We start from the raw sequence: 24,666 nt of genomic DNA on the forward strand, positions 1-24,666 counted from the left end.
GTGTACTTTTGATTTTATTAAAAGACACCTTCATTCTTCAGATATTTGATATTCTCCCCTCTGTCTGTGCTGACTGAGAGGATTGAACTAAGCTAACGCCCTTCGATTCTCCCTGTAGCCCACAGACAGCCACCTTGCTATCCCACACCGCCAACCAACAGGATCAAAATATTAATGATCTGCTGCTAACTTCAAGTAGAAAGTATAGTCCCCTCTAAACTTATGACCTCAGATCATGCATTGTAATTGGTGGAATTTCTGTTATGCAAACTGGATAATTGGGCACATATGGGACAGGAAACATTAGCATCTCGGGAGATGCCCTCAAATTAACATCTGACAAAATTCAGGCCAAAGTTCACAGATGGATTACTTTAATCTGCAGAAAACTTTCCTCTTATAAATTAAATATGAATTCTGCTCCCACCCACTGGAAGGCCTCTGCCCTGTTGGATAAATGCTCTTGTTCTGTCCAAGTGCACAGCTGAAGCTTTGTGCAGATCGACAGCCTGACATTTCCTTTCAACGGGGGAAAGCAGAGGTGGCGTCAAACTACAGCACTGGGGTTTCTCAGAACAAGTGAAACTCAGGAACAGCTTTTGGTGGAAATCACAGGTTTTGCCCCGTCTGTAAGGCAGATAATTACAGTAGGCCTACTGGCAATATGGGCAAGCGCTGTGAGAACAGGACCATTGGGAACAATCTAGCATGGGTGACAGCAAACCTACTTGTGTCCTGAGGTTGAACAAAGAGGAAGTATTGAACGTCTTGCATTTAAATTGTGCCTTGTCACATCTTTTGGATTACACCAACGGCTGTTATGTAGGAAGAAGTTCTGGTAGGAATAGTTAAAATAAAAAACAATGATAGCACTATACAAATGGATAGCGGTAACATTGACAAATAATCCACCAGCTTGCCTTCCTCCGGAGATGCAGGAACGGAGAAAACAGAAGAAAATGAAGAGGAGGGTAGAGAAGGAAGATTTGGAGTAGGAACTGACTGCAATGAGGTCTATTTTGTAGTTCTGGTGACTGGAATACAGCTCATTAGGATTGTTGTTGGTAAAAATACAAGCTATTTTAATCACTGTTAATCCAAAAACTGCCATTGTTAGTGGGTAACCAGCAGCCTGTATCCTATGCTCTGTTACACTGTACATTCAATGTTCCTGCCATTTACATAGAAACATAGAAGATAGGAGCAGGAGTAGGCCATTCGGCCCTTCGAGCCCGCTCCGCCATTCAACGAGATCATGGCTGATCATCCAAACCCTAGCACCCGGTCCCTACACCGACAGCCATCCCACCCAAGCCCTATCCCCGTAACCCCACTTATTTAATCCCCCCTAACACTAAGGGCCAAATTTTATCATGGCCAATCAACCTAACCCGCACATCTTTGGACTGTGGGAGGAAACCGGAGCACCCGGAGCACACTGCTTTGGACTGAAACGACTATGAAAGTGAATTCACATTTAACCAAATTAATGCGATTAATGTGTGAATCAGTTCGATTGCACCACCGAGTCCATCAGTTGTCACTTGTCTAGCATTAACTTCATTTTACAGCTTATTATGGTATGCCCCGCTGTGCTACTGCACGCTACAGAAAATTCTTTACTAAAGGTCTCCAGTAGCTTCTTTTTTATATACAATTTTATAAAAAGATTTCAATTTCTAAATGATTATGACTGCTAGCCTAGTGTAGAAGTTGTCATCAGCAAGAGAATTGTAGGCAGGAAACGTGTTCACCCATGCTGTCTATTTAAGAATGACATTAGAACCATTTTGCGCAGTAAGATGGAGTTACCTGAGCACTTTGGAGGCTTTCATTGCAAAAAAACAATCAGTACATAAATGATGGAGACACAACATGCATCTCACGAGAGTGATTTAGAACTTAGTGTCCCAGTTAGATTCGTGGCACTTCACTTGCTAATTAAGGTCAGAAAAGGCAGGACGGAGAAAGGATTTTTTTTTAGAATGACTCTTTGGGCAGTGGCATTTACTTTATCAACACTTCACAATGCAACACAAAAACTGCTCGACGCAATCGGAATTATTCCCATGAAAGGATCAGGGACCTTTCCCAAGCATCTTACAGCACTATTATACACAATCAACTATCTGACTCATTTTTTTTGAAAGGATGCAATTTTCTCCTTTCACCACATTCTGAGCTCTACCTACAACAACAGCAAAATGCTGCCGAGGCCACATTTATTGTATGCTCCTACTTGCCCAGAGAAAGCTGATGGATCTTTTTCTTGAACAGTTGCAGACCTTGTGCTGAAGGAGCTCCCACAGTGCCATTAGGTAGCGAGTTCCAGGATTTTAGCCAGCAACGATAAAGGAACAGCGATACCTGTCTGAGTCAGAATGGTGGGTGACTTGGAGGGGAACTTGGAATTGGTGGTGTTCCCACAGCATTGCTGCTCTTGCCCTTCTTGGTGGTAGAGGTCGCAGGGGAGAGAGGTGCTGTCGAAGTAACCTTGGTGAGTTGCTGTAGTGCATCCTGTAGATCCTATATCCGGCAGTCACAGTGTGCTGGTGATGGAGGGGGTGGATATTGAGTCCAGGGGCAGGGGCGATGATCAAGCAATCTGCTCTGTCCTAGATGCAGGAACTCCTTGTGTGTTGCACTCCTGGCTTAAGAGGCTTTTTGAGGAGTCAGGAGGTGGGCTACTCATCACAGAGTGCCCAGTCTGTGTCCTGTTCTTGTAGTCACATTGTTGCTATGATTGTTCCAGTTAAGTTTCTGGTCGATGATTAACCCCAGGTTGTCGATACTGGGCGAACTCAGCAACAGTGGTGCCATTGAAGGTCAGGAGGAGGTGGTTGGGCATTTTCGCGTTGGAGATGGTCATTGCCTGGCACTTATGGGGTGTGAATGTTACCTGCCATTGTCAGCCCATGCCTGGCTGTTGTCCAGATCCTATTAGAGGCTGGCAAAGGCTGTTTCATTATCGGAGTAGTTGTGATTGGAGCCGAATACTGTAGAATACTCAGCAAGCAGCTTCCTTCCTGACCTTATGATGGAGAGAAGGTCATCAATGAAGTAGCTGAAGATGGTTGGGCTGAGGCCACTGCTCGGAGGAACTCTTGTCGTGTCCTGGGGCTGTGATGATTGGTTTCCAACAACCATAAGCATTTTCCTTAATGCCAGCTATATCAAAGTAATTGGACTTGCATCCCATTTTGTACTTGCATAGGATAGGCAGAAAGCCTGGGTAGTGATTTGTTGCACCAAAGATAAATAAGAAACAACCTTTCGCAGAGCAAGGACCATTCACTGCTCCATCTTTATGGCAGATATAGCAGCAACTGTCAGCAATGTGGGCTTGTAACTCACCAACTCTTCTGGCCAAATGTCACCGCCCTCACCGGCAGACACCGTCCTCACCGGTAGACACCGCCCTCACCGGCAGACACCGGTCTGACTGGCAGACCCCGCCCTCACCGGCAGACCCCGCCCTCACCGGCAGTCCCCGCCCTCACCGGCAGTCCCCGCCCTCACCGGCAGACGCCGCCCTCACCGCCAGACGCCGCCCTCACCGTCCTCACCGCTAAACACCGCCCAACACCGTCAAACTCCATCCTCACCGTCAAACTCCATCCACACCGTCAAACTCCATCCACACCGTCAAACTCCATCCACACCGTCAAACTCCATCCACACCGTCAAACTCCATCCACACCGTCAAACTCCATCCACACCGTCAAACTCCGCCGTCACCGTCAAACACCGCCGTCACCGTCAAACACCGCCGTCACCGTCAAACACCATCCTCACCGTCAAACACCGCCTTCACTGTCAAACACCATCCTCACCATCAAACACCATCGACACCAGCAAACACCATCATCGCCATCACATGCAGCCAGTTCCATTGTTGTTTAATCATCACTGAAACTTTGCTTAATGTGCAACATTTGAAAAATAGGCTAATTTCTTTCCACTGGGAATCCATAATTACCTGAAGATTCATCATTTGTTACTCATACCCACTGGTGAGGTGAATACAATTTATTCTACACCATAAATCTAGTTGATTACACAAGCAAAATATCATACAGACAAAAGGTACAATTTCTAAACCGAACAGGCTTAATTTTGAGCTGGATACCAACCGAAAAATTAACACTTAGGAAAAACACTGAAAAGTAGCAAAATTTGGATAAGAGCTGTTTGAGATAGGAATAGGAGGAGGCTATTCAGCCCCCCTGTTCCACCATTCAATTACATCATGACTGATCTGTACCTCAACCCCATTTAGTCGCCTTTGCGCCATATTCCCAACAGGAAACCCTGCTTGATTCTATGCATACAATTAACTATAGACGGGATCACGTGTTGTTTTAAGACAAACTGAAGCAGAAAGCCCTCTTACCTGAGAGAAGAGGAGATAGCCGTATTCATCGCACGGTAACATGTCATCCACTAGCACCGTTCTCCAGGTCCCGTCCTTGCACAGCCGTACCTGGTAGGCTCCTTCGTGGCAGATAGTCCGAGTGATCATCACCCTCTCTACCAGCTCAGGCCGCTCAGCAAGCACAGCAAGTGCACTCAGAAACCTGGTACAGAGTGCAAGAGGTCACGCAGAGAAAAGGCCGCAAAACTAAACAGCAGGATTTTATAGGCAGTACATCTCAACAAGCGGGGAAAAAACACACTAAAATAGTGATGATCCACAAAACTGAAGTAAATGAAATAAAAGCAGAAAAGACTGGAAATATGTAGGTCAGGCAGTATTAGGAAGAGAGTGACTGGTTAAAATCGGAACAATGGCTCTGAAGAAGGTTCCCATCCAAAGCTTTCCACTTTACAGATGCTGACTGACCTCAGTTTTCTTTTTTGTTCAAATTTCCAGCATTTGCAGTTTTCATTTTAAAAATATATGCTGCAATCCTCCCTCCTTTTTTTTTGAACTTAGCATCAATTGAGTTGATTTTGAAAATGGTTAAAAGTTTTCTTCTGTAGCAACACAGAATGGTCATGGGGGAGGGGCAACCTGACTCCAGTGCCATTCTTCAGCCAGCATTTAGGGGATGCGAGCTTGTGGCCTGGGGTAAGTTGTGGGGAAGTACCCAGGTTTACCTCTCCTCCCTCACGTCCCGACAGCACAGCCAAGACAGGGAGCTTGTCACATGGGTGGGGGAACCCTGGACACTATCCTGTATTCTACCCAATGTAACAGTACACAACGGGAATGTTTATTTGCAGGAAGCATTAACTTGGGCGGAAATTAATTCGACAGACGTCGTACAGTGTTTGCTTTATAGCAGCAACTGGACAAAGCCAAGGCTTTAGCTGGCTTCTGCTGCACTGCTAGCTGGTCAAAAGGAAGGCAAAGTTGAGCAACAGAATTGGGAAAATTTCCATTTTTTTGCTTTTGCTTCACAATTCCCACCAACACAGCGCTGAGAATCTGTGGTGTAAGCAGCACTGGTCCATGGGAGACGGATCAAAACTCAGTATGATCTGGGCAGGGGATGCCGAGATCTGTTTGTAGTGACGGTACTGCAAAAAAAATTCAAAAGACTGCAAATTACCCTTGAAGTCGGTGTTGCAGAGCAAGTTCAGAAGGAATAACGTAAGCAGCAGCCACCCAAACAGCATGCATGGAAATGCTGCAGGTTCTAGCCCGACCTACTCTACAAACTGCCCAGGCAGCAGCTGCACCTGTGCACATACCAGCAATTCCCCAGCAGCCCTTGTGAGATGTCGGACGGACGCGGGGTCCTGAAGACGGACCATTTGACACTCCGATCTTTGAAATTATTGCAGCTGATTTCATGGGGCCGCAGCCACTGCTTCACCCTCTGCTGTACACTGTCGCCCTCCGGGAACCCGACAGATTGCGGGCCTGGGGGAAAGCTGTCATCCACAAAATTCACGTTGTTCTGAAAGAGAGAGAGCATTGGACTTCTTTTAGGAGGCAGGATAAAAAATACACAGCAAAATATTGTGCTGCATACAATCCCCTCAGCTCTACCCCGCAGCAGAGTATGTTTCACACCATCAACAGACCATAGGGGTTTCCTATTGCCCACAACCCCCTGAGACAGCGAGCTCCCTATCTCAGACAGGCCACCACAAGGAGGAACCAGGTGGAGGTCAGATGGCACTCCAGAGGGTGGGAAGGAAAATCAGATCGAGAATCATCTATTGGGCAATATGACACATTTCCTAATGGCTCCTTAAAACCTACCTCTTTGAGCAAGCTTGTGGTCACCTGTCCTAATATCTCCTTGTGTGGCTCAGTGTCAAATTTTGTCTGATTACACAGCCTGTGAAGCGCTGTACAGTTCCACAGGCTGGGGAGAAAACTCCCTCAATCCCACACCCTGCTCTTTCCCCGTAACTGTCTCCTTCAGGGTTATCTAAACCCTGTTAAATGCCATTACTGACTGCTTCAGTAGTTCCTTATGGTAATGCATTCCATCTTCTAATATCCTGTGTGTGGAAGAAACCTCTCCCTTTACACTTCTAATACTAATCCCAAACTTAAGTCCCTGTTATATTTGTAAGTTTATTTTCACTGTTACAAAAATCTTTAAGTAAAATCTTTTAATAATGGAACAGTGAGAGTCCAAAGCAGGTGCATTGCTACAAAAGGAGAAATGGGATAGAGCAGCCTTAGATAAGAGGGGGGAAGGGACACATCATTATGCCAGCAGGGAAAATGGCTAGAAAGGAAAAAAATAACTTGATGACCATCCAGTTACCCTTTCTGGAGAATGAATGTCTGAGTTACATAGAGTCTACAGCACAGAAACAGAGCATTCAGCCCAAGTGGTCTATGCCGGTGTTTATGCTTCACATGAGCCTCCTCCCACTCCTCTTCATCTCACCCTATCAGCATAACCTTCTATTCCAGTCATTCATTTTGGATAAAAAAAGGATCAATCTGAGTATTTTTAAATGGTTAAAAGCTAGGAACAGTGACGGTCCAAAGAGATTTAAGGGTCTATGTACACAGATCACTAAAATGTAGCAATCAGGTACAAAAAATAAATCAAAAAGGCGAATGGAATGTTAGCCTTTATAACTAGAGGACTAGAATATAAAGGGGAGGAAGTTTTGCTGCAGCTATACAAAGCTCTGGTTAGACCACATCTGGATACTGTGTACAGATCTGGGCACCGCACCTTAGAAAGGATATATTGGCCTTGGAGGGAATGCAGCACAGATTCACCAGAATGTTACCAAGGCTCCAAGGGTTAGATTATGAGGAGAGATTACATAAAGTAGGCTTGTATTCCTGGAATATAGAAGGTTAAGGGGTGATTTGATGGAGGTTTGTGGATTTTGAAAGGAATTGATGGGGTAGATAGAGAGAAACCTTTCCTGCTGGTCGGGGAGTCCAGGACAAGGGGATATAACCATACATGCTCACTATTTACTACATTGCCAAGTTTTGTATCGTCCGCAATCTTCGAAATTGTACTCCCTATACCCAAATCCAGATCATTTATATATAACAGGAAAAGCAATAAAGAAAGAAAGACTTGCATTTCTATAGCGCCTTTCATGACCTCGGAGTTCCAAAGCGCTTTACAGCCAATGAAGTACTGTTAAAGTGTAGTTGCTGTTGTAATGTAGGAAATGTGGCATCCAATTTGCGCACTGCAAGCTCCCGCAAACAGCAAGATGATAACGACCAGATAATTTTTTTTTACTGATGTTCATTGAGGGATAAATATTGACCAGGTCACCAGGGATAACTCCCCTGCTCCTCTTCGAAATAGTACCATGGGATCTTTTATCCTGAGAGTTTAACATCTCATCCGAAAGATGGCACCTCTGACAATGCAGTGCTCCCTCAGCACTGCACTGGAGCGTCAAGTCTCTGGAGTGGAACTTGAACCCACAGCCTTCTGATTCAGAGCCACGGCTGACACACAATGGTCCCAATACCGACCCCTGGGGGACCCCACTGCATACTTCTCTCCAGTCAGAAACCATCAGTTCAACACTATTCTCTGCCTCCTATCCATTAGCCAATTTCGTACCCAAGTTACCATGGTCCCTTTAATACCATGTGCTTCTATTTTCCAAATAAGTCTGTTATGAGGTACTTTATCAAATGCCTTTTGAAAGTCCATATATACACTTACTGCATTACCTTCATCAACCCTCTCTGCTCCTTCATTAAAAAATGTAATCAGGTTTGTCAGATACAACTTGTCTTTAGCAAATCCATATAGGTTGTCCCTATTAACCCATGTTTCTCCAAGTGAGAATTAATTTTGCCCTTGCAATGGTCTCGTAGTTTTCCCACCACTGTCGTTAGATTGATTGACCTGCAGTTACCAGGTTTATCGCTCTCCCCTTTTTTGAACAGGGGTGTAACATTTGCAATCCTCCAGTCCTCTGGCACCACTCCAGTATCCAAGGAGGATGGAAAGATTGTGGTCAGAGCTTCTGCTATCTCCACCCTAGCTTCCCTCAGCAACCGAGGATGCATCCCATCTGGACTGGGTGACTTATTTTTACCCAAATCGCTACACTGCCAACCTATTTAGCACCTCCTTTCTATCTATTGTTATCCTATCCAATATCTCTACTTCCCCCTCCACTACTCAGACATTAACTTTATCCTCTTCTTTTGTGAAGACAGATGCAAAGTACCTTTAGTACCTCAGTCATGCCCTCTGCCTCCACAAGAAGATTTCCTTTCTTTGTCCCTAATCATCCACACCATTCCTTTAACTATCCTTTTACTTTTTACATGTTTATAAAGGATTTTTGGGTTCCCTTTAACGTTACCCGCTAATCTTTTCTCATACTCTCCCTTTGCCTTTCTTATATCCCCTTTCAACTTTCCCCTGCACTCTGTATTCTGCCTGGTTTTCCATTGTATTCTGTACCTGACATTTGTCATAAACATAAGAACATAAGAAGTAGGAGCAGGAGTAGGCCATACGGCCCCTCAGGCCTGCTCCGCCATTCAATAGGATCATGGCTGATCCGAACCTAGATTCACGTCCACTTCCCTGCCCGCTCCCCATAACCCTTAATTCCCTTCTTTTCCCGTTTTATTTTCATTTCTATTTCCTTTTATCATCCAGGGAGCTCTAAGCTTTGGATGCCCTATCTTTCCTCCTTATGGTAATATGCTTGGTTTGTACCCGAACTATTGCTTGAAGGCCTGCCATTGCTCATTTACTGTTTTCCTGGTCAATCTTTGTTTCCAGTCCACCTGTGCTAGATCCTTTTTCAAATCACTGAAATTCATTTTTCTTTGTCCTTTTCCATAACTGCTCTAAACCTAACTACATTATGATCACTATTACCCAGATGTTCTCCCACTGCAACACACACCACTTGTCTAACTTAATTTCCTAGAACTAGACAGCACTAGTTAACCTCACCACGAAGGCATTGGTCCCAGCTCTGTTCAGGTGCAACCCATCCAGATGTACAGGTCCCTCCTGCCCCAGAACTGGTCCCAATGCCCCAGGAATCTGTAAACCCTCCCTCCTGCACCACTTCTCCAGCCATGCATTCACCTGCACTATTTTCCTGTTTCTGTACTCACCAGCACGTGGCACTGGGAGTAATCCAGAGATTACCACATTTGAGGTCCGGCTCTTTAATCTTTTTCCTAGTTCCTGAAACCCTGCCTGTAGGACCTCAACCCTTTTCCTACCCATGTCATTGGTTCCAACATAGACCACGACTTCAGGCTGTTCCCCATCCCCTCACCGAATGTCCTGCAACTGTTTACCCAGGCACCATGGAGGGTCTCATAACTCACTCTGATTTTGCAGGAAGAAAATTTTTTGAAATTGGTCTGGGGACTCACGTCTGCGGTTGCAGAAATGCCTGTTTATCCCCCGATTATCGAATCTCCTTTAACAACTGCAGTGCTACACTTTCTTGTGTCCCCCTGTGCAGCCCAGTCTCCCACAGTGCCGTGGGTGTGCTTCTGACTGGACTCCCCCGAGGTGACTATCTTATATTTATGACCTCTAATTTTGGACACCCCCACAAGTGGAAACATTTTCACTCACACCAACGTCTATAAAAATGAGCAGTTACAGGAAGTTACAATGTACCCGAGGGGAGAAACAATTCATTACAAAACATAATGTACGCATGCACTGTTGGGGAGTGCTAAGCAGGTATTATCTCGCAAAATATGAAGGGATATTTGTGCAATTAGAGTGCAGGAGGATTTCTCACTGTAACACATTTAACAAATGTGCCAGAGACTTGGGTCTGTGGAACAGTCAATTATGGTACTGAAACGATAAGATTTTGTTTAACATATTTTTTCAGCTGCACTTTGATAATTTACATAAATTATCAAATGAGCAGAGGACTGAAACCTCCCCAGACCAATTTCAAAAGGTTTCTCTTCCTGCAAAATTAGTGAATTCCCTTTCTTCCTGATAATGAGACCCTTCATCACACAGTCACAGTCTTTGGGGCTCTGACTATACGGCCGACTCCAATAAATCAGTCCACCAATGGATAAACCTGATCCAAACTCCATCACATGCAGTTCCATGTTGCATAAAACTACTGATCCAAACAGGACAAGCTCCCATGACATCAGCTTACAGCACTCAACACATCCAGTGAGGGGGCGGGGAGGGAGCTGGGCTACCCAATACTTCGGTTTCTATTTGGATTGAGTTGTTGAATAGTGCGAGGATGTTCAAGATTAGTTGCGTTTATAAAAATCCTTATTGCAGCATAACATTTCTCAGCACAGGAGATAGGTGTTTAATAAGTTGCAATGGTATAGGGCGCAGTACACTGAGAAATTCCGTGTCCAGTAATTGGTGGTACATTTATGATATTTTTTAAGTCATCAAAAAGCCAGTGTTCAGACAGCTGGTACAGAGCGAGTTCTGAGTGAGCAATGAGAGCGGCGGCAGCAGCGGACCTGTGGGAGACAAGGCGGCTGAGCGGCGGCGAGGTATAAAAGCAGCGGCGAGGACCAGGTAGGCCTTAGAGCCGCGGACCTGCGGGAGACGAGGCGGCGAGGTATAAAAGCAGCGGCGAGGACCAGGTAGGCCTTAGAGCCGCGGACCTGCGGGAGACGAGGCGGCGAGGTATAAAAGCAGCGGCGAGGACCAGGTAGGCCTTAGAGCCGCGGACCTGCGGGAGACGAGGCGGCGAGGTATAAAAGCAGCGGCGAGGACCAGGTAGGCCTTAGAGCCGCGGACCTGCGGGAGACGAGGCGGCGAGGTATAAAAGCAGCGGCGAGGACCAGGTAGGTGTACTAATCTCCTCTCCCTCCCTCTGAGCTCGGAGATTGAAGTAAAAAGTAATCGAAGTGTGACGTCACCAGAAAGCAGGTAAGTGATTGGTTGGTGAGTATTTCCTCTCTTTTTAAACTTTAACTCTGTGGTTTATAGTTTCTAAGCTCTCTGTGGTGCAGCAGGGACTGTTGGTAAACCAGGGCCCTTAAATATGTCATTTAACTGCAGTGTAATTGGTGGGGTTGATTTGATTTAATTTAATTTCAATTAATTAAAGGGTAAGTCATGGCAGGAGAACCCGGCCCCGTGGTATGCTCCTCTTGTGCTATGTGGGAACTCAGGGACACTTCCTGTGTCCCTGACAACCATGTGTGCAGGAAGTGTGTCCAGCTGCAGCTACTGGCAGACCGCACTGCGGCGCTGGAGCTGCGATTGGATACATACTGGACCATTCGCGATGCTGAGGACGTTGTGGATATCATGTTTAAGCAGTTGGTCACACCGCAGGCAAAGGTTGAACAGGAAGAAAGGGAAGGGGTGACCAACAGACAGAGTAGTAGGCGCAGGCAGGTAGTGCAGGGGGCCCCTGTGGACATCCCCCTCTCAAACAGATATACCACTTTGAATCCTGTTGAGGGGGATGGCTGATCAGAGGAAGGCAGCAGTAGCCAACTTCCTGGCACCAGGGGTGGCTCTGCTACACAGGACGGGAGGAAAAAGAGGGGTAGAGCTATAGTAATAGGGGATTCTATTGTAAGGGGAATAGATAGGCGTTTCTGCGGCCGCAAACGAGACTCCAGGATGGTGTGTTGCGTCCCTGGTGCAAGGGTCAAGGATGTCTCAGAGCGGCTGCAGAACATCTTGGAAGGGGAGGGTGAACAGCCAGCTATCGTGGTGCATATAGGTACCAACGATATAGGTAAAAAACGGGATGAGGTCCTAAAAGCTGAATATAGGGAGTTAGGAGGTAAATTTTTAAAAAGGACCTCAAAAGGTAGTAATCTCAGGATTGCTACCAGTGCCACGTGCTAGTCAGAGTAGAAATAGAAGGATATTTCAGATGAATACGTGGCTAGAGGAATGGTGCAAGGGGGAGGGATTCAAATTCCTGGGACATTGGAACCGGTTCTGGGGGAGGTGGAACCAGTACAAATCGGACGGTTTGCACCTGGGCAGGGCCGGGACCGATGTCCTAGGGGGTGTTTGCTAGTGCTCTGGGGGAGGGTTTAAACTAAAATGGCAGGGGTTTGGGAACCTGAGCAGGGAGGCAGAGGAAAGGGAAACAAGGATAAAAGCAAAAGATAGGAAGGAGAAAAACAAAAGTGGCAGTCAGAGAAATCAATGGTTTAAATCAAACATGGCCACAGTAAATCATAATTCTAATAGGTCTAAGAGCGTTAAAAAAACAAGCCTGAAGGCTTTGTGTATTAATGCGAGGAGCATTCGTAATAAGGTGGATGAATTAGCTGCGCAAATAGAGGTAAACAAATATGATTTGATTGGGATTACGGAAACATGGCTCCAGGGTGGCCAAGGCTGGGAACTCAACATCCACGGGTATTCAATATTCAGGAAAGATAGGCAAAAAGGAAAAGGAGGTGGGGTAGCATTGCTGGTTAAAGAAGGGATTAACACAATTGTAAGGAAGGATATTAGCTCTGATGATGTGGAATCTGTATGGGTAGAACCGAGAAATACCAAGGGGCAGAAAACGTTAGTGGGAGTGGTATATAGACCTCCAAACAGTAATGCGGAGGTTGGGGATGGCATTAAAAGGGAAATTAGAGAAGCGTGCAATAAGGGCACAGCTGTCATCATGGGTGACTTTAATCTACATATAGATTGGGCTAACCAAATTAGTAACAATACTGTGGAGGAGGAATTCCTGGAGCATTTACGGGATGGTTTCCTGGACCAATATGTCAAGGAACCAACCAGAGATCAGGTCCCCTTAGACTGGGTATTGTGTAATGAGAAAGGATTAATTAGTAATCTTGTTGTGCGAGGCCCCTTGGGTCGGAGCGATCATATGATAGAATTCTTCATTAAGATGGAGAATGAAGTAGTTGACTCAGAGACTAGGGTCCTGAATTTAAATAAAGGAAACTACAATGGTCTGAGGCGCGAGTTGGGTAGGATTGATTGGGGAATGTCACTCAAAGGGTTGACGGTGGATAGGCAATGGCAAACATTCAAAGACCGCATGGATGAACTACAGAATTTGTTCATCCCAGTTTGGCATAAAAATAAAACAAAAAAGGTGACTCAACCGTGGCTAACAAGGGAAATTAGGGATAGCATAAGATCCAAGGAGAGGACATATAAATTGGCCAGAAAAAGCAGTAAACTTGAGGATTGGGAGCAGTTTAGGATTCAACAAAGGAGGACAAAGGGATTAATTAAGAAGGGGAAAATAGAATATGAGAGTAAGCTTGCAGGGAACATACAAACTGACTGTAAAAGCTTTTATAGATATGTGAAGAGAAAAAGATTGGTGAAGTCAAGCGTAGGTCCCTTGCAGTCAGAATCAGGGGAATTTATAATGGGGAACAAAGAAATGGCAGACCAATTAAATACATATTTTGGTTCTGTCTTCACAAAGGAGGACACAAATAACCTCCCAGAGATGTCAGGGAACATAGGGTCTGATGAAAGGGAGGAACTGAAAGAAATCAGTATTTGTAGGGAAATGGTGTTAGGGAAATTGACTGGATTGAAGGCCGATAAATCCCCAGGGCCTGATAATCTACATCCTAGGGTACTTAAGGAAGTGGCCCTAGAAATAGTAGATGCATTGCTGATCATCTTCCAACATTCGATGGATTCTGGAACACTACCCATGGATTGGAGGGTAGCTAATGTTACCCCATTATTCAAAAAAGGTTGTAGAGAGAAAACGGGGAATTACAGACTGGTAAGCCTGACATCGGTAGTGGGGAAAATGCTAGAGTCCATTATAAAAGATGTAATAGCAGAGCACTTGGAAAACAGTGACAGGATCGGACAAAGTCAACATGGATTTACAAAAGGTAAATCGTGCTTGACTAATCTACTGGAATTTTTTGAGGATGTAACTGGTAAAATAGATAAGGGAGAACCAGTGGATGTGGTGTATTTGGACTTTCAGAAGGCTTTCGATAAGGTCCCGCATAAGAGATTAGCGTGTAAAGTTAAGGCACATGGGACTGGGGGCAAGGTATTGACTTGGATAGAGAACTGGTTGGCAGACAGAAAGCAAAGAGTTGGAATAAACGGGTCTTTTTCCGAGTGGCAGGCAGTGACTAGTGGGGTACCGCAGGGATCGGTCCTTGGACCCCAGCTATTCACGATACAGGAAACTTTGGTTTATCCGGAGGTTGTATGTCCGGAATACTCGATCTAACGGCTAAAATCAGGAGCCGTTTTCTGTAAGTTTTTTTAGATCTCATTCTTTTTTTTCCCCCAGTCAGCCACTGCAAGGTCTGTAGCTATAGCAACAGCTTCAGCTACAGACGCTTGCAGCTGCAGCCGACTCTTTAGAAGCTGTTGCTAAGCAACAGTGTTTGTTGTCAGATACGGAGATGAAAACCTCTGTATGTTTTAACATTAACTTTGTATGTCCGGCAGTTTTGATAGATCGGCAACACGCCGGTCCCGTCAGTGCCGGATATCACAAAGTTTCCTGTATATATTAATGATCTAGACAAGGGAACTAGATATAATATCTCAAAGTTTGCAGACGACAGAAAGCTGGGTGGGCATGTGTGCTGTGAGGAGGATGCTGAGAAACTCCAGGATGATTTGGACAGGTTGGGTGATTGGGCAGAAGCATGGCACATGCAATATAACGTGGATAAATGTGAGGTTATCCACTTTGGTGGCGAAAACAGGAAGGCAGATTATTATCTGAATGGTAATAGATTGGGAGAAGGGGAAGTGCAACGAGACCTGGGTGTCCTTGTGCACCAGTCACTGAAGGGCAGCAGGCGGTTAAGAAGGCAAATGGTATGTTGGCCTTCGTACCGAGAGGGTTTGAGTACAGGAACAAGGATGTCTTGCTGCAGTTGTACAGGGCCTTGGTGAGACCACATCTTGAGTATTGTGTGCAGTTTTGGTCGCCTTATCTGAGGAAGGATGTTCTTGCCATGGAAGGAGTTCAGCGAAGATTCACCAAGCTGATACCTGGGATGGCAGGAATGACGTATGAGGAGAGATTGGGTCGACTGGGCTTATACTTGCTGGAGTTTAGAAGAATGAGAGGGGATCTCATTGAAACTTATAAAATTCTGACAGGACTGGACAGACTAGATACAGGAAGGATGTTCCCGATGGTCGGGGAGTCCAGAACCAGGGGTCACAGTTTAAGGATAAGGGGTAAGCCATTTAGGACAGAAATGAGGAGGAATTTCTTCACCCAGAGAGTGGTGAACCTGTGGAATTCTCTACCACAGAAGGCAGTAGAGGCCAATTCATTAAATATATTCAAGAAGGAGTTGGATATATTTCTTAAGGCTAAAGGGATCAAGGGGTATGGGGAGAAAGCAGGGACCGGGTACTGAATTTGGATGATCAGCCATGATCGCACTGAATGGCGGAGCAGGCGCGAGGGGCCGAATGGCCTACTCCTGCTCCTATCTTCTATGTTTCTATGCTGAGTCCAGGCCAATAGGGGTGCTGTCTGCCTTGTACAAGAAATCACCATGAGACTATTCCATTGATCAAAGTTCAAGAGGGTGGGCCTGTACGGCGAATTGATCCAAAGTTTACAAAAGAAAATATTAACAGTTACTGGGGCCTCTCCATTTTCTCACCCTGTACTATTTCATTGTAGGGACAGGCATTTTGCATAGAATTCTCCTCAACTTTCCATCAAGTGAAAACATTTTCTCTACGTTTACCCTATCAAACCCTTTCATAATCTTATAGACCTCTGCTGGGTCACCCTTCAGTCTTCTCTTTTCTAGAGAAAAGGGCCACAGAATATTGCTCGGCTATGATGCCCAAACAGTTGATTAGCCTGCCAACACTCAGAGGTGGGTCTGTACATGAATAATGGTCACTAGGCTCAGGTACCAGAGGGCTGGCGCCCGTGATCCTGCACCCCAGCAAGGAGTCGGCACCTTCAGGAGGGGGAAGGGGAGGAAATCACTGCTGCACCAAGGGTTCATTGCATTAACCTGTGCACGAGTCACACACACACACAGGTTTGCAAGTTGTAAAATGTGCACAAGGCCACATCGGATTTTATCATAATCAACTTCACAGAGGTTATACACACTTCAATCAAACAACCATAAATGTACAGGCTTCTGGCACCCTTAACACAAGTATTACATTTAGAACCACCACCTACTAGCCATGTGATTGCCATCTCTGTAACCTCTTCCAGCTCTACATCCCTTCTAGATCACTGCGCTCCTCCAATTCTGGCCTCTTGCGCATCCTGATTTTCATCGCCCCACCATTGGCAGCCGTGCCTTCAGCCGTCTAGGCCCTGAGCTTTGGAATTCCCTCCCTAAACCTCTCCGCCTCTTTCCTCCTTTAAGATGCTCCTTAAAACCTACCTCTTTGACCAAACTTTTGGTCACTTTTCCCAATATCTTCTTATGTGGCTCGGTGTCAAATTTTATCTGATAACACTCCTGTGAAGCGCCGTGGGACGTTTTTTCGACATTAAAGGCGCTATAGAAAGGCAAGTTGTGCCTCTGTAGTTTCTTTACATAAATAACCTGGATTCTGAAACCAGCTGGAGAACTGTGAAGCTTGTAGTCGATACTGAAGTAGGTAGTTCTGTAAAATCCAAGGATGGAAAGGATTCTCAGGAGGATTTGGATCAGTTATCCAAATGGGCAGACAGATGGCAGTTGAGATTTAATAACAAAAGTGCAAAGCGTTGTACAATGGAGGAAACAGGTGCACGTAAGTACAAAATGAATGGAATCGAATTACCACAGAGACACTCAAAAGAGAGCTAGAAGTTATAATGGACTCCTTTCCGCCAATGTCTAGACAGTGCGGCAATTTTAAAAAGCTAACAAAACAGTGCGATACAAGTCTAGTGAAGATATATAATGCATAATCAGAGCACACGTAAAGTACTGTATACAACTGAGGAGTCATGGGCACCACTATCATGCTCTCAGGGCCACTGGGATGGGCAATGAAGGCGGCCTTGTCAGCATCACCCACAACCTGAGAACAAATAAAAGGAGGGTTAGAGGGGGAGCAGGAAAGGAGCAATTCTCAGTGAGGGGGAGTTGGTCCATGGGGGAAGGTCTAAAACAAACCTCATTCTCATCAGCCAATGAAAAGTTAAAGAGAATCTTGTTGAAGTATATAAAGAAAGAACTTACATTTACACCTTTCACAGCCCAATGCACTTTACAGCCAATGATTTGTCTTTGAACTGCAGTCACTGTTGTTTTGTAGGCAAGCACGGCAGCCGATTTGTGCACAGCAAGCTCCCACAAACATCAATGAGATGAATCAGCAGTTAATTTATTTTGGTGGTTTTTGTCAAGATTAATGCTGCCCAGAAGAACTCTTGAACAGTGCCATGGGATTTTTTACATCCACTGAGAGTGCCTTGGTTTAATGTCTCATCCAAAAGACAGATGAGTTCCTGAATGCTATTCTAAAATAAGTAAGGATCAGAGGTTATGAATAGAAACTAATAAAAACTAAACCAAGATCAGATCAGAGAGGGAAATCCTTCATGTTGATAATTATCTGGAATAATCTGCCATGCAGGGCAGTGGAGATACTTTGGGCTAGATTTTCTACTTGTTCTCCTTGAATGGACATAAAAGCTCGTGCAGGATATTTGGAGGCATTTAAAACACAAGCTGCAAGGCTGGGATGAGATTGGTTGGACAAAGAGCCTTTTCTAGTTCATGACATTTCTAATGTTCTACCCAAGGTGGTGCCAGGTAACCTCTCAACACCAACAGTCTCCTGTGGAGGAGTGAGGAACTTGACCTCTTAAGCAACAAAGTGGCCAAGATTGGACTCATGCTCAGGGAGGGGGCTCAGGGAGGGGGGGCGAGGGGGCTCAGGAAGAAGGTTTGGGGGCTCAGGGAGGGTACAAGGGGGCAAGGGGGCGATGGGGGGCTCGGGGAGGGGGCGAGAGGGCTCAGGGAGGGGGCGAGGGGGTTCAGGGAGAAGGCTCGGGGAGGGGAGGAGGGTGCGTGGGGAGGGTGCGTGGGGAGGAGGCTCGGGGAGGGGGCGAGGAGGCTCGGGGAGGGGGCTCGGGGAGGGGGTGATTGGGCTCGGGGAGGGGGCTCTGGGGATCAGGGAGGGGCTCTGGGGATCAGGGAGGGGCTCTGGGAGGGGGCAGAGGGCTCAGGGAGGGGGCTTAGGGAGTGGGGCTCGGGGAGGGGGCTCAGAGGAAGCGAGGGGGCGATGGGGCTCGGGGAGGGGGCGATGGGGCTCGGGGAGGGGGCGATGGGGCACGGGGAGGAGGCGATGGGGCTCGGGAGGGGGGGGCGATGGGGCTCGGGGAGGAGGCGATGGGGCTCGGGGAGGGGGGGCGATGGGGCTCGGGGAGGGGGCGATGGGGCTCGGGGAGGGGGGCGATGGGGCTCGGGGAGGGGGCGATGGGGCTCGGGGAGGAGGCGATGGGGCTCGGGGAGGGGGGCGATGGGGCTCGGGGAGGGGGGCGATGGGGCTCGGGGAGGGGGCGATGGGGTTTGGGGAGGGGGCGATGGGGTTCGGGGAGGGGGGCGATGGGGCTCGGGGAGGAGGCAAAGGGGCTCAGGAAGCGCAGGGAGGGGCCGAGGGGGCTCAGGGAGGGGGCGAGTGAGCTCGGGGAGGGGACGAGGGGGCTCGGGTAGGGGGCTCAGGGAGGGGCCACGGGGAGGGGGGGAGGGGCGGCTCGGGGAGGGGGAGAGGGGGCTCGGGGAGGGGATTCGGGGAGGGGGCGAGGGGAGGGGACGAGGGGGCTCGGGGAGGGGACGAGGGGGCTCGGAGAGGGGAGCTCGGGGAGGGGGGGGCGATGGGGCTCGGGGAGGGGGGGCGCGATGGGGCTCGGGGAGGGGGCGCGATGGGGCTCGGGGAGGGGGGGCGATGGGGCTCGGGGAGGGGGGGCGATGGGGCTCGGGGAGGGGGGGCCGATGGGGCTCGGGGGGGGCGATGGGGCTCGGGGGGGGGGGCGATGGGGCTCGGGGAGGGGGGGCGATGGGGCTCGGGGAGGGGGGGCGATGGGGCTCGGGGAGGGGGGGCGATGGGGCTCGGGGAGGGGGGGCGATGGGGCTCGGGGAGGGGGGGCGATGGGGCTCGGGGAGGGGGGGCGATGGGGCTCGGGGAGGGGGGGCGATGGGGCTCGGGGAGGGGGGGGCGATGGGGCTCGGGGAGGGGGGGGGCGATGGGGCTCGGGGAGGGGGGGCGATGGGGCTCGGGGAGGGGGGGCGATGGGGGCTCGGGGAGGGGGGGCGATGGGGCTCGGGGAGGGGGGGCGATGGTGCTCGGGGAGGGGGGGCGATGGGGCTCGGGGAGGGGGGGCGATGGTGCTCGGGGAGGGGGGGCGATGGGGCTCGGGGAGGGGGGGCGATGGGGCTCGGGGAGGGGGGGCGATGGGGCTCGGGGGAGGGGGGGCGATGGGGCCTCGGGGAGGGGGGGCGATGGGGGCTCGGGGAGGGGGGGCGATGGGGCTCGGGGAGGGGGGGCGATGGGGCTCGGGGGAGGGGGGGCGATGGGGCTCGGGGAGGGGGGGCGATGGGGCTCGGGGCAGGGGGGGCGATGGGGCTCGGGGAGGGGGGGCGATGGGGCTCGGGGAGGGGGGGGGGCGATGGGGCTCGGGGAGGGGGGGCGATGGGGCTCGGGGAGGGGGGGCGATGGGGCTCGGGGAGGGGGGGCGATGGGGCTCGGGGAGGGGGGCGATGGGGCTCGGGGAGGGGGGGCGATGGGGCTCGGGGAGGGGGGGCGATGGGGCTCGGGAGGGGGCGATGGGGCTCGGGGAGGGGGGCGATGGGGCTCGGGGAGGGGGGGCGATGGGGCTCGGGGAGGGGGGGGCGATGGGGCTCGGGGAGGGGGGCGATGGGGCTCGGGAGGGGGGGCGATGGGCTCGGGGAGGGGGGGCGATGGGGCTCGGGGAGGGGGGGCGATGGGGCTCGGGGAGGGGGGGCGATGGGGCTCGGGGAGGGGGGGCGATGGGGCTCGGGGAGGGGGGGACGATGGGGCTCGGGGAGGGGGGACGATGGGGCTCGGGGAGGGGGGGCGATGGGGCTCGGGGAGGGGGGCGATGGGGCTCGGGGAGGGGGGGACGATGGGGCTCGGGGAGGGGGGGCGATGGGGCTCGGGGAGGGGGGGCGATGGGGCTCGGGGAGGGGGGCGATGGGGCTCGGAGCGATGGGGCTCGGGAGGGGGGCGATGGGGCTCGGGGAGGGGGGCGATGGGGCTCGGGGAGGGGGGGCGATGGGGCTCGGGGAGGGGGGCGATGGGGCTCGGGGAGGGGGGGCGATGGGGCTCGGGGGAGGGGGGGCGATGGGGCTCGGGGAGGGGGGGCGATGGGGCTCGGGGAGGGGGGGCGATGGGGCTCGGGGAGGGGGGGCGATGGGGCTCGGGGAGGGGGGCGATGGGGCTCGGGGAGGGGGGGCGATGGGGCTCGGGGAGGGGGGGCGATGGGGCTCGGGGAGGGGGGGCGATGGGGCTCGGGGAGGGGGGGCGATGGGGCTCGGGGAGGGGGCGATGGGGCTCGGGGAGGGGGGGCGATGGGGCTCGGGGAGGGGGGGCGATGGGGCTCGGGGAGGGGGGGCGATGGGGCTCGGGGAGGGGGGCGATGGGCTCGGGAGGGGGGCGATGGGGCTCGGGGAGGGGGGGGCAATGGGGCTCGGGGAGGGGGGCGATGGGGCTCGGGGAAGGGGGGGCGATGGGGCTCGGGAGGGGGGGCGATGGGGCTCGGGGAGGGGGGGCGATGGGGCTCGGGGAGGGGGGGCGATGGGGCTCGGGGAGGGGGGGCGATGGGGCTCGGGGAGCGGGGGCGATGGGGCTCGGGGAGGGGGGGCGATGGGGCTCGGGGAGGGGGGCGATGGGGTTCGGGGACTGGGGGGCGATGGGGTTCGGGGAGGGGGGCGATGCGGCTCGGGGAGGGGGGGCGATGGGGCTCGGGGAGGGGGGGGCGATGGGGCTCGGGGAGGGGGGCGGTGGGGCAATGGGGGCTCAGGGAGGGGGCGAGTAGGCTCGGGGAGGGGGGCTCGGGGAGGGAGCGATGGGGGGCTCGGGGAGGGGGGAGAGGGGGCTCGGGGAGGGGCGATGGGGTTCGGGGAGGCGGCTCGGTGAGGGGGCTCAGGGAGCGCGGGGAGGGGACGAGGGGTCTCGGGGAGGGGGGGGAGGGGGCGAGGTGGCTCGGGGAGAAATGGAACACTAAGAAGATTTGGCCTTTGCTACTAAACTTTATAGATATGGAATTAAAGACTTACTTCAGGCTCCCCAAAGGGGGATTCAAAAACATCATCAAAGAGTGATGTCACAGGAGAGCAGTTAGGTGATTGGTTGGTGAGTATTACAGCTCTTTTATGCTCTCTAAATTAGGGAAGGGGGTTAAATTAAGAGCTGAGGAACTGTAACTTGCTAGTACTTCTTACATTAATAACTTAAACTAAATAAAATAATCAAACAATAAACCTAAAATATCGATTGACTAAAATCTTTAACGAATTAATTAATAAATAAAACAAGGTTTGAGATGGCAGGACAGGTGGTGCGATGTAACTGCAGCATGTGGGAGTCTGTGGAGAGCATCGTGATCCCGAGCAACCACACCTGCAGCAAGTGTCTGCAACTCGAGGAACTTCAGCTCAGAATTGTTGAGCTGGAGTACGAGCTGCAGACATTGCGATGCATCAGGGAGGGGGAGAGTTACCTGGACACTTTGTTCCAGGAGGCAGTCACACCCTTTAGGTTAAGTAGTACTTTAGAGTTCGTCAGTGGTCAGGGACAGGAGGGTGTGACTGCGAGTCAGGCAGGTATGGGGACCCAGGACATAGTGATGGAGGAGCCTCAGCCCTGGACCTTGTCCAACAGGTACGAGGTACTTTCTACCTGTATGGAAAAGGACTGCAGGGAGGATGGGCAAACTGACCACGACACTGTGGTACAGGGGGCCATCCAAGTGGGGGGAGAAGGAAGGAATGTGGTAGTGGTAGGGGACAGTATAGTCAGGGGGATAGATACTGTTCTCTGCAGCCGCGAAAGAAAGTCCCGAAGGCTGTGTTGCCTGCCCGGTGCCAGGGTTAAGGATATCTCCTTGCGGCTGGAGAAGAACTTGGAGTGGGAGGGGGAGGATCCAGTTGTCGTGGTCCATGTAGGAACCAACAACATAGGTAGAACTAAGAATGAGGTTCTGCTGAGGGAGTTTGAGGAGCTAGGGCCTAAATTAATAAGCAGAACCACAAGGGTAATAATCTCAGGATTACTACCTGAGCCACGCACAAATTGGCATCGGGTCAAGCAGATCAGAGTTAAATGAGTGGCTCAAAGAGTGGTGTGGGAAAAAGGGGTTTCAATTCATGGGGCACTGGCACCAGTACTGGGGAAAGAGGGAGCTGTTCCATTGGGACGGGCTCCACTTAAACCAGGCTGGGACCAGTGTCCTGGTAAATCGAATAACTAGGGCAGTAGACAGGACTTTAAAACAAAAAAAGGGATGGGGGAAGGGGTCAGATGAGGGGAAATTTAGAAATCTAAAGAGAAAGGTCAAGGCAATGGAGCAGTGTAGTGAGTTGGGTAAAAATAAGCAGAATGTGGCAGGAAGGGACAGAGAGTTTAACGGTAGCAGTGCAGCAGAGAATAAGATCAAGGAAGGGAATAATCGTGAAAAATTAAAATTAAAGGCACTTTATCTGAATGCACGAAGCATTCGTAACAATATAGATGAACTAGTGGCACAAATAGAGATAAATGGGTTTGATCGAATAGCCATTACAGAGACGTGGTTGCAAGGTGGCCAAGGTTGGGAACGAAATGTTCCAGGGTACTTGACATTTCAAAAAGACAGGCAGAATGGAAAAGGAGGGGGAGTAGCCCTGATAATAAAAGGATGACATAAGGACAGTAGCGAGAAAGGATCTCGGCTTGGAAGATCAGGAAGTAGAATCAGTATGGGTGGAGATAAGGAATAACAAGGGGCAGAAAACACTGGTAGGAGTAGTATATAGGCCCCCTAACAGTAGCTATACTGTTGGACAGAATATTAATCAAGAAATTGTAGGAGCTTGCAACAAAGGTAATGCAATAATCTTGGGGAACTTTAACCTTCATATAGACTAGACAAATCAAATTGGCAAAGGTAGTCTGGAGGACGAGTTCATGGAATGCATTTGGGACAGTTTCCTAGAACAATATATCATGGAACCAACTAGGGAACAGGCTATTTTAGATCTTGTATTGTGTAATGAGACGGTTAATTAGCAATCTCATAGTAAAGGATCCTCTGGGGCAGTGATCATAATATGATAACATTTCACGTTAAGTTTATGAGTGACTTGCCTAAGTCCGAAACCAGAGTATTAAATAAAGCCAATTACATAGGTATGAGGGGCAAGTTGGCTAAGGTAGATTGGAAAAATAGATTAAAAGGTATGGCAGTAGAGAAGTAGTAGATTGAAAAAAGAAGCTTATAATGTTGCAAAGAATAATAGTAAGCCTGAGGATTGGGATAGTTTCAGAAACCAGCAAAGGTTGACCAAAAAATTGATAAAAAGGGAAAAACAGAATGAGTGAAAATTTGCAAGAAATATGAAAGCAGATTGTAAGAGCTTCTACAAATATGTAAAAAGGAAGAGAGTAGCAAAAGTAAATGTTGGTCCCTTAGAGGCTGAGACAGGAGAAATTATTATGGGGAATAAGGAAATGGCAGAAACGTCAAACAAATATATTGTATCTGTCTTCACAGTAGAAGACACAAAAAGCATACCAAAAATGGTGGGGAACCAAGGATGAGGGTGAGGAACTTAACGTAATTAATATAAGTCGAGAAAAAGTACTAGAGAAACTAATGGGACTAAAAGCTGACAAATCCCCTGGACCTGATGGCCTACATCCTAGGGTTCTAAAAGAGGTGGCTGAAGAGATAGTGGATGCATTGGTTTTGATCTTCCAAAATTTCCTAGATTCTAGAATGGTCCCAGTGGATTGGAAGGTCGCAAATGTAACACCGCTATTCAAGAAAGCTGGGAGAGAAAAAACAGGGAACTACAGGCCAGTTAGCCTGACATCAGTCGTCGGGAAAATGCTGGCATCCATTGTTAAGCAAGTGGTATCAGGGCACTTAGAAAATCATAACATGATCAGGCAGAGTCAAAATGGTTTTATGAAAGGGAAATTGTGTTTGACAAATTTATTAGAGTTTTTTGAGGATGTAACTAGCAGGGTAGATAAAGGGGAACCAGCGGCTGTAGTATATTTGAATTTCCAAAAGGCATCTGATAAGGTGCCACATGAAAGGTTATTACACAAGATTAGGGCTCAT

General features: G+C 49.7%; 1 protein-coding gene across 1 annotated transcript in view; it reads right to left on the reverse strand.

Annotated features, from left to right (window-relative positions):
- capn15 (calpain 15) overlaps positions 1 to 24,666 on the reverse strand; it is a 119,904-nt gene that overhangs the window by 26,466 nt on the left and 68,772 nt on the right. The window contains exons 2-3 of the mRNA XM_086001023.1: positions 5,698 to 5,906; positions 4,394 to 4,577 (exon numbers count right to left, since the gene is read on the reverse strand). Of these exons, the coding sequence (XP_085857149.1) occupies positions 4,394 to 4,577; positions 5,698 to 5,906 (393 nt within the window). The remainder of the gene's footprint in view (positions 1 to 4,393; positions 4,578 to 5,697; positions 5,907 to 24,666) is intronic.

This window comes from Somniosus microcephalus, chromosome 11 (genome assembly GCF_052327205.1).
Source record: "Somniosus microcephalus isolate GS21.2 chromosome 11, FLI_Smic_1.0, whole genome shotgun sequence".
Taxonomy (NCBI): domain Eukaryota; kingdom Metazoa; phylum Chordata; class Chondrichthyes; order Squaliformes; family Somniosidae; genus Somniosus; species Somniosus microcephalus.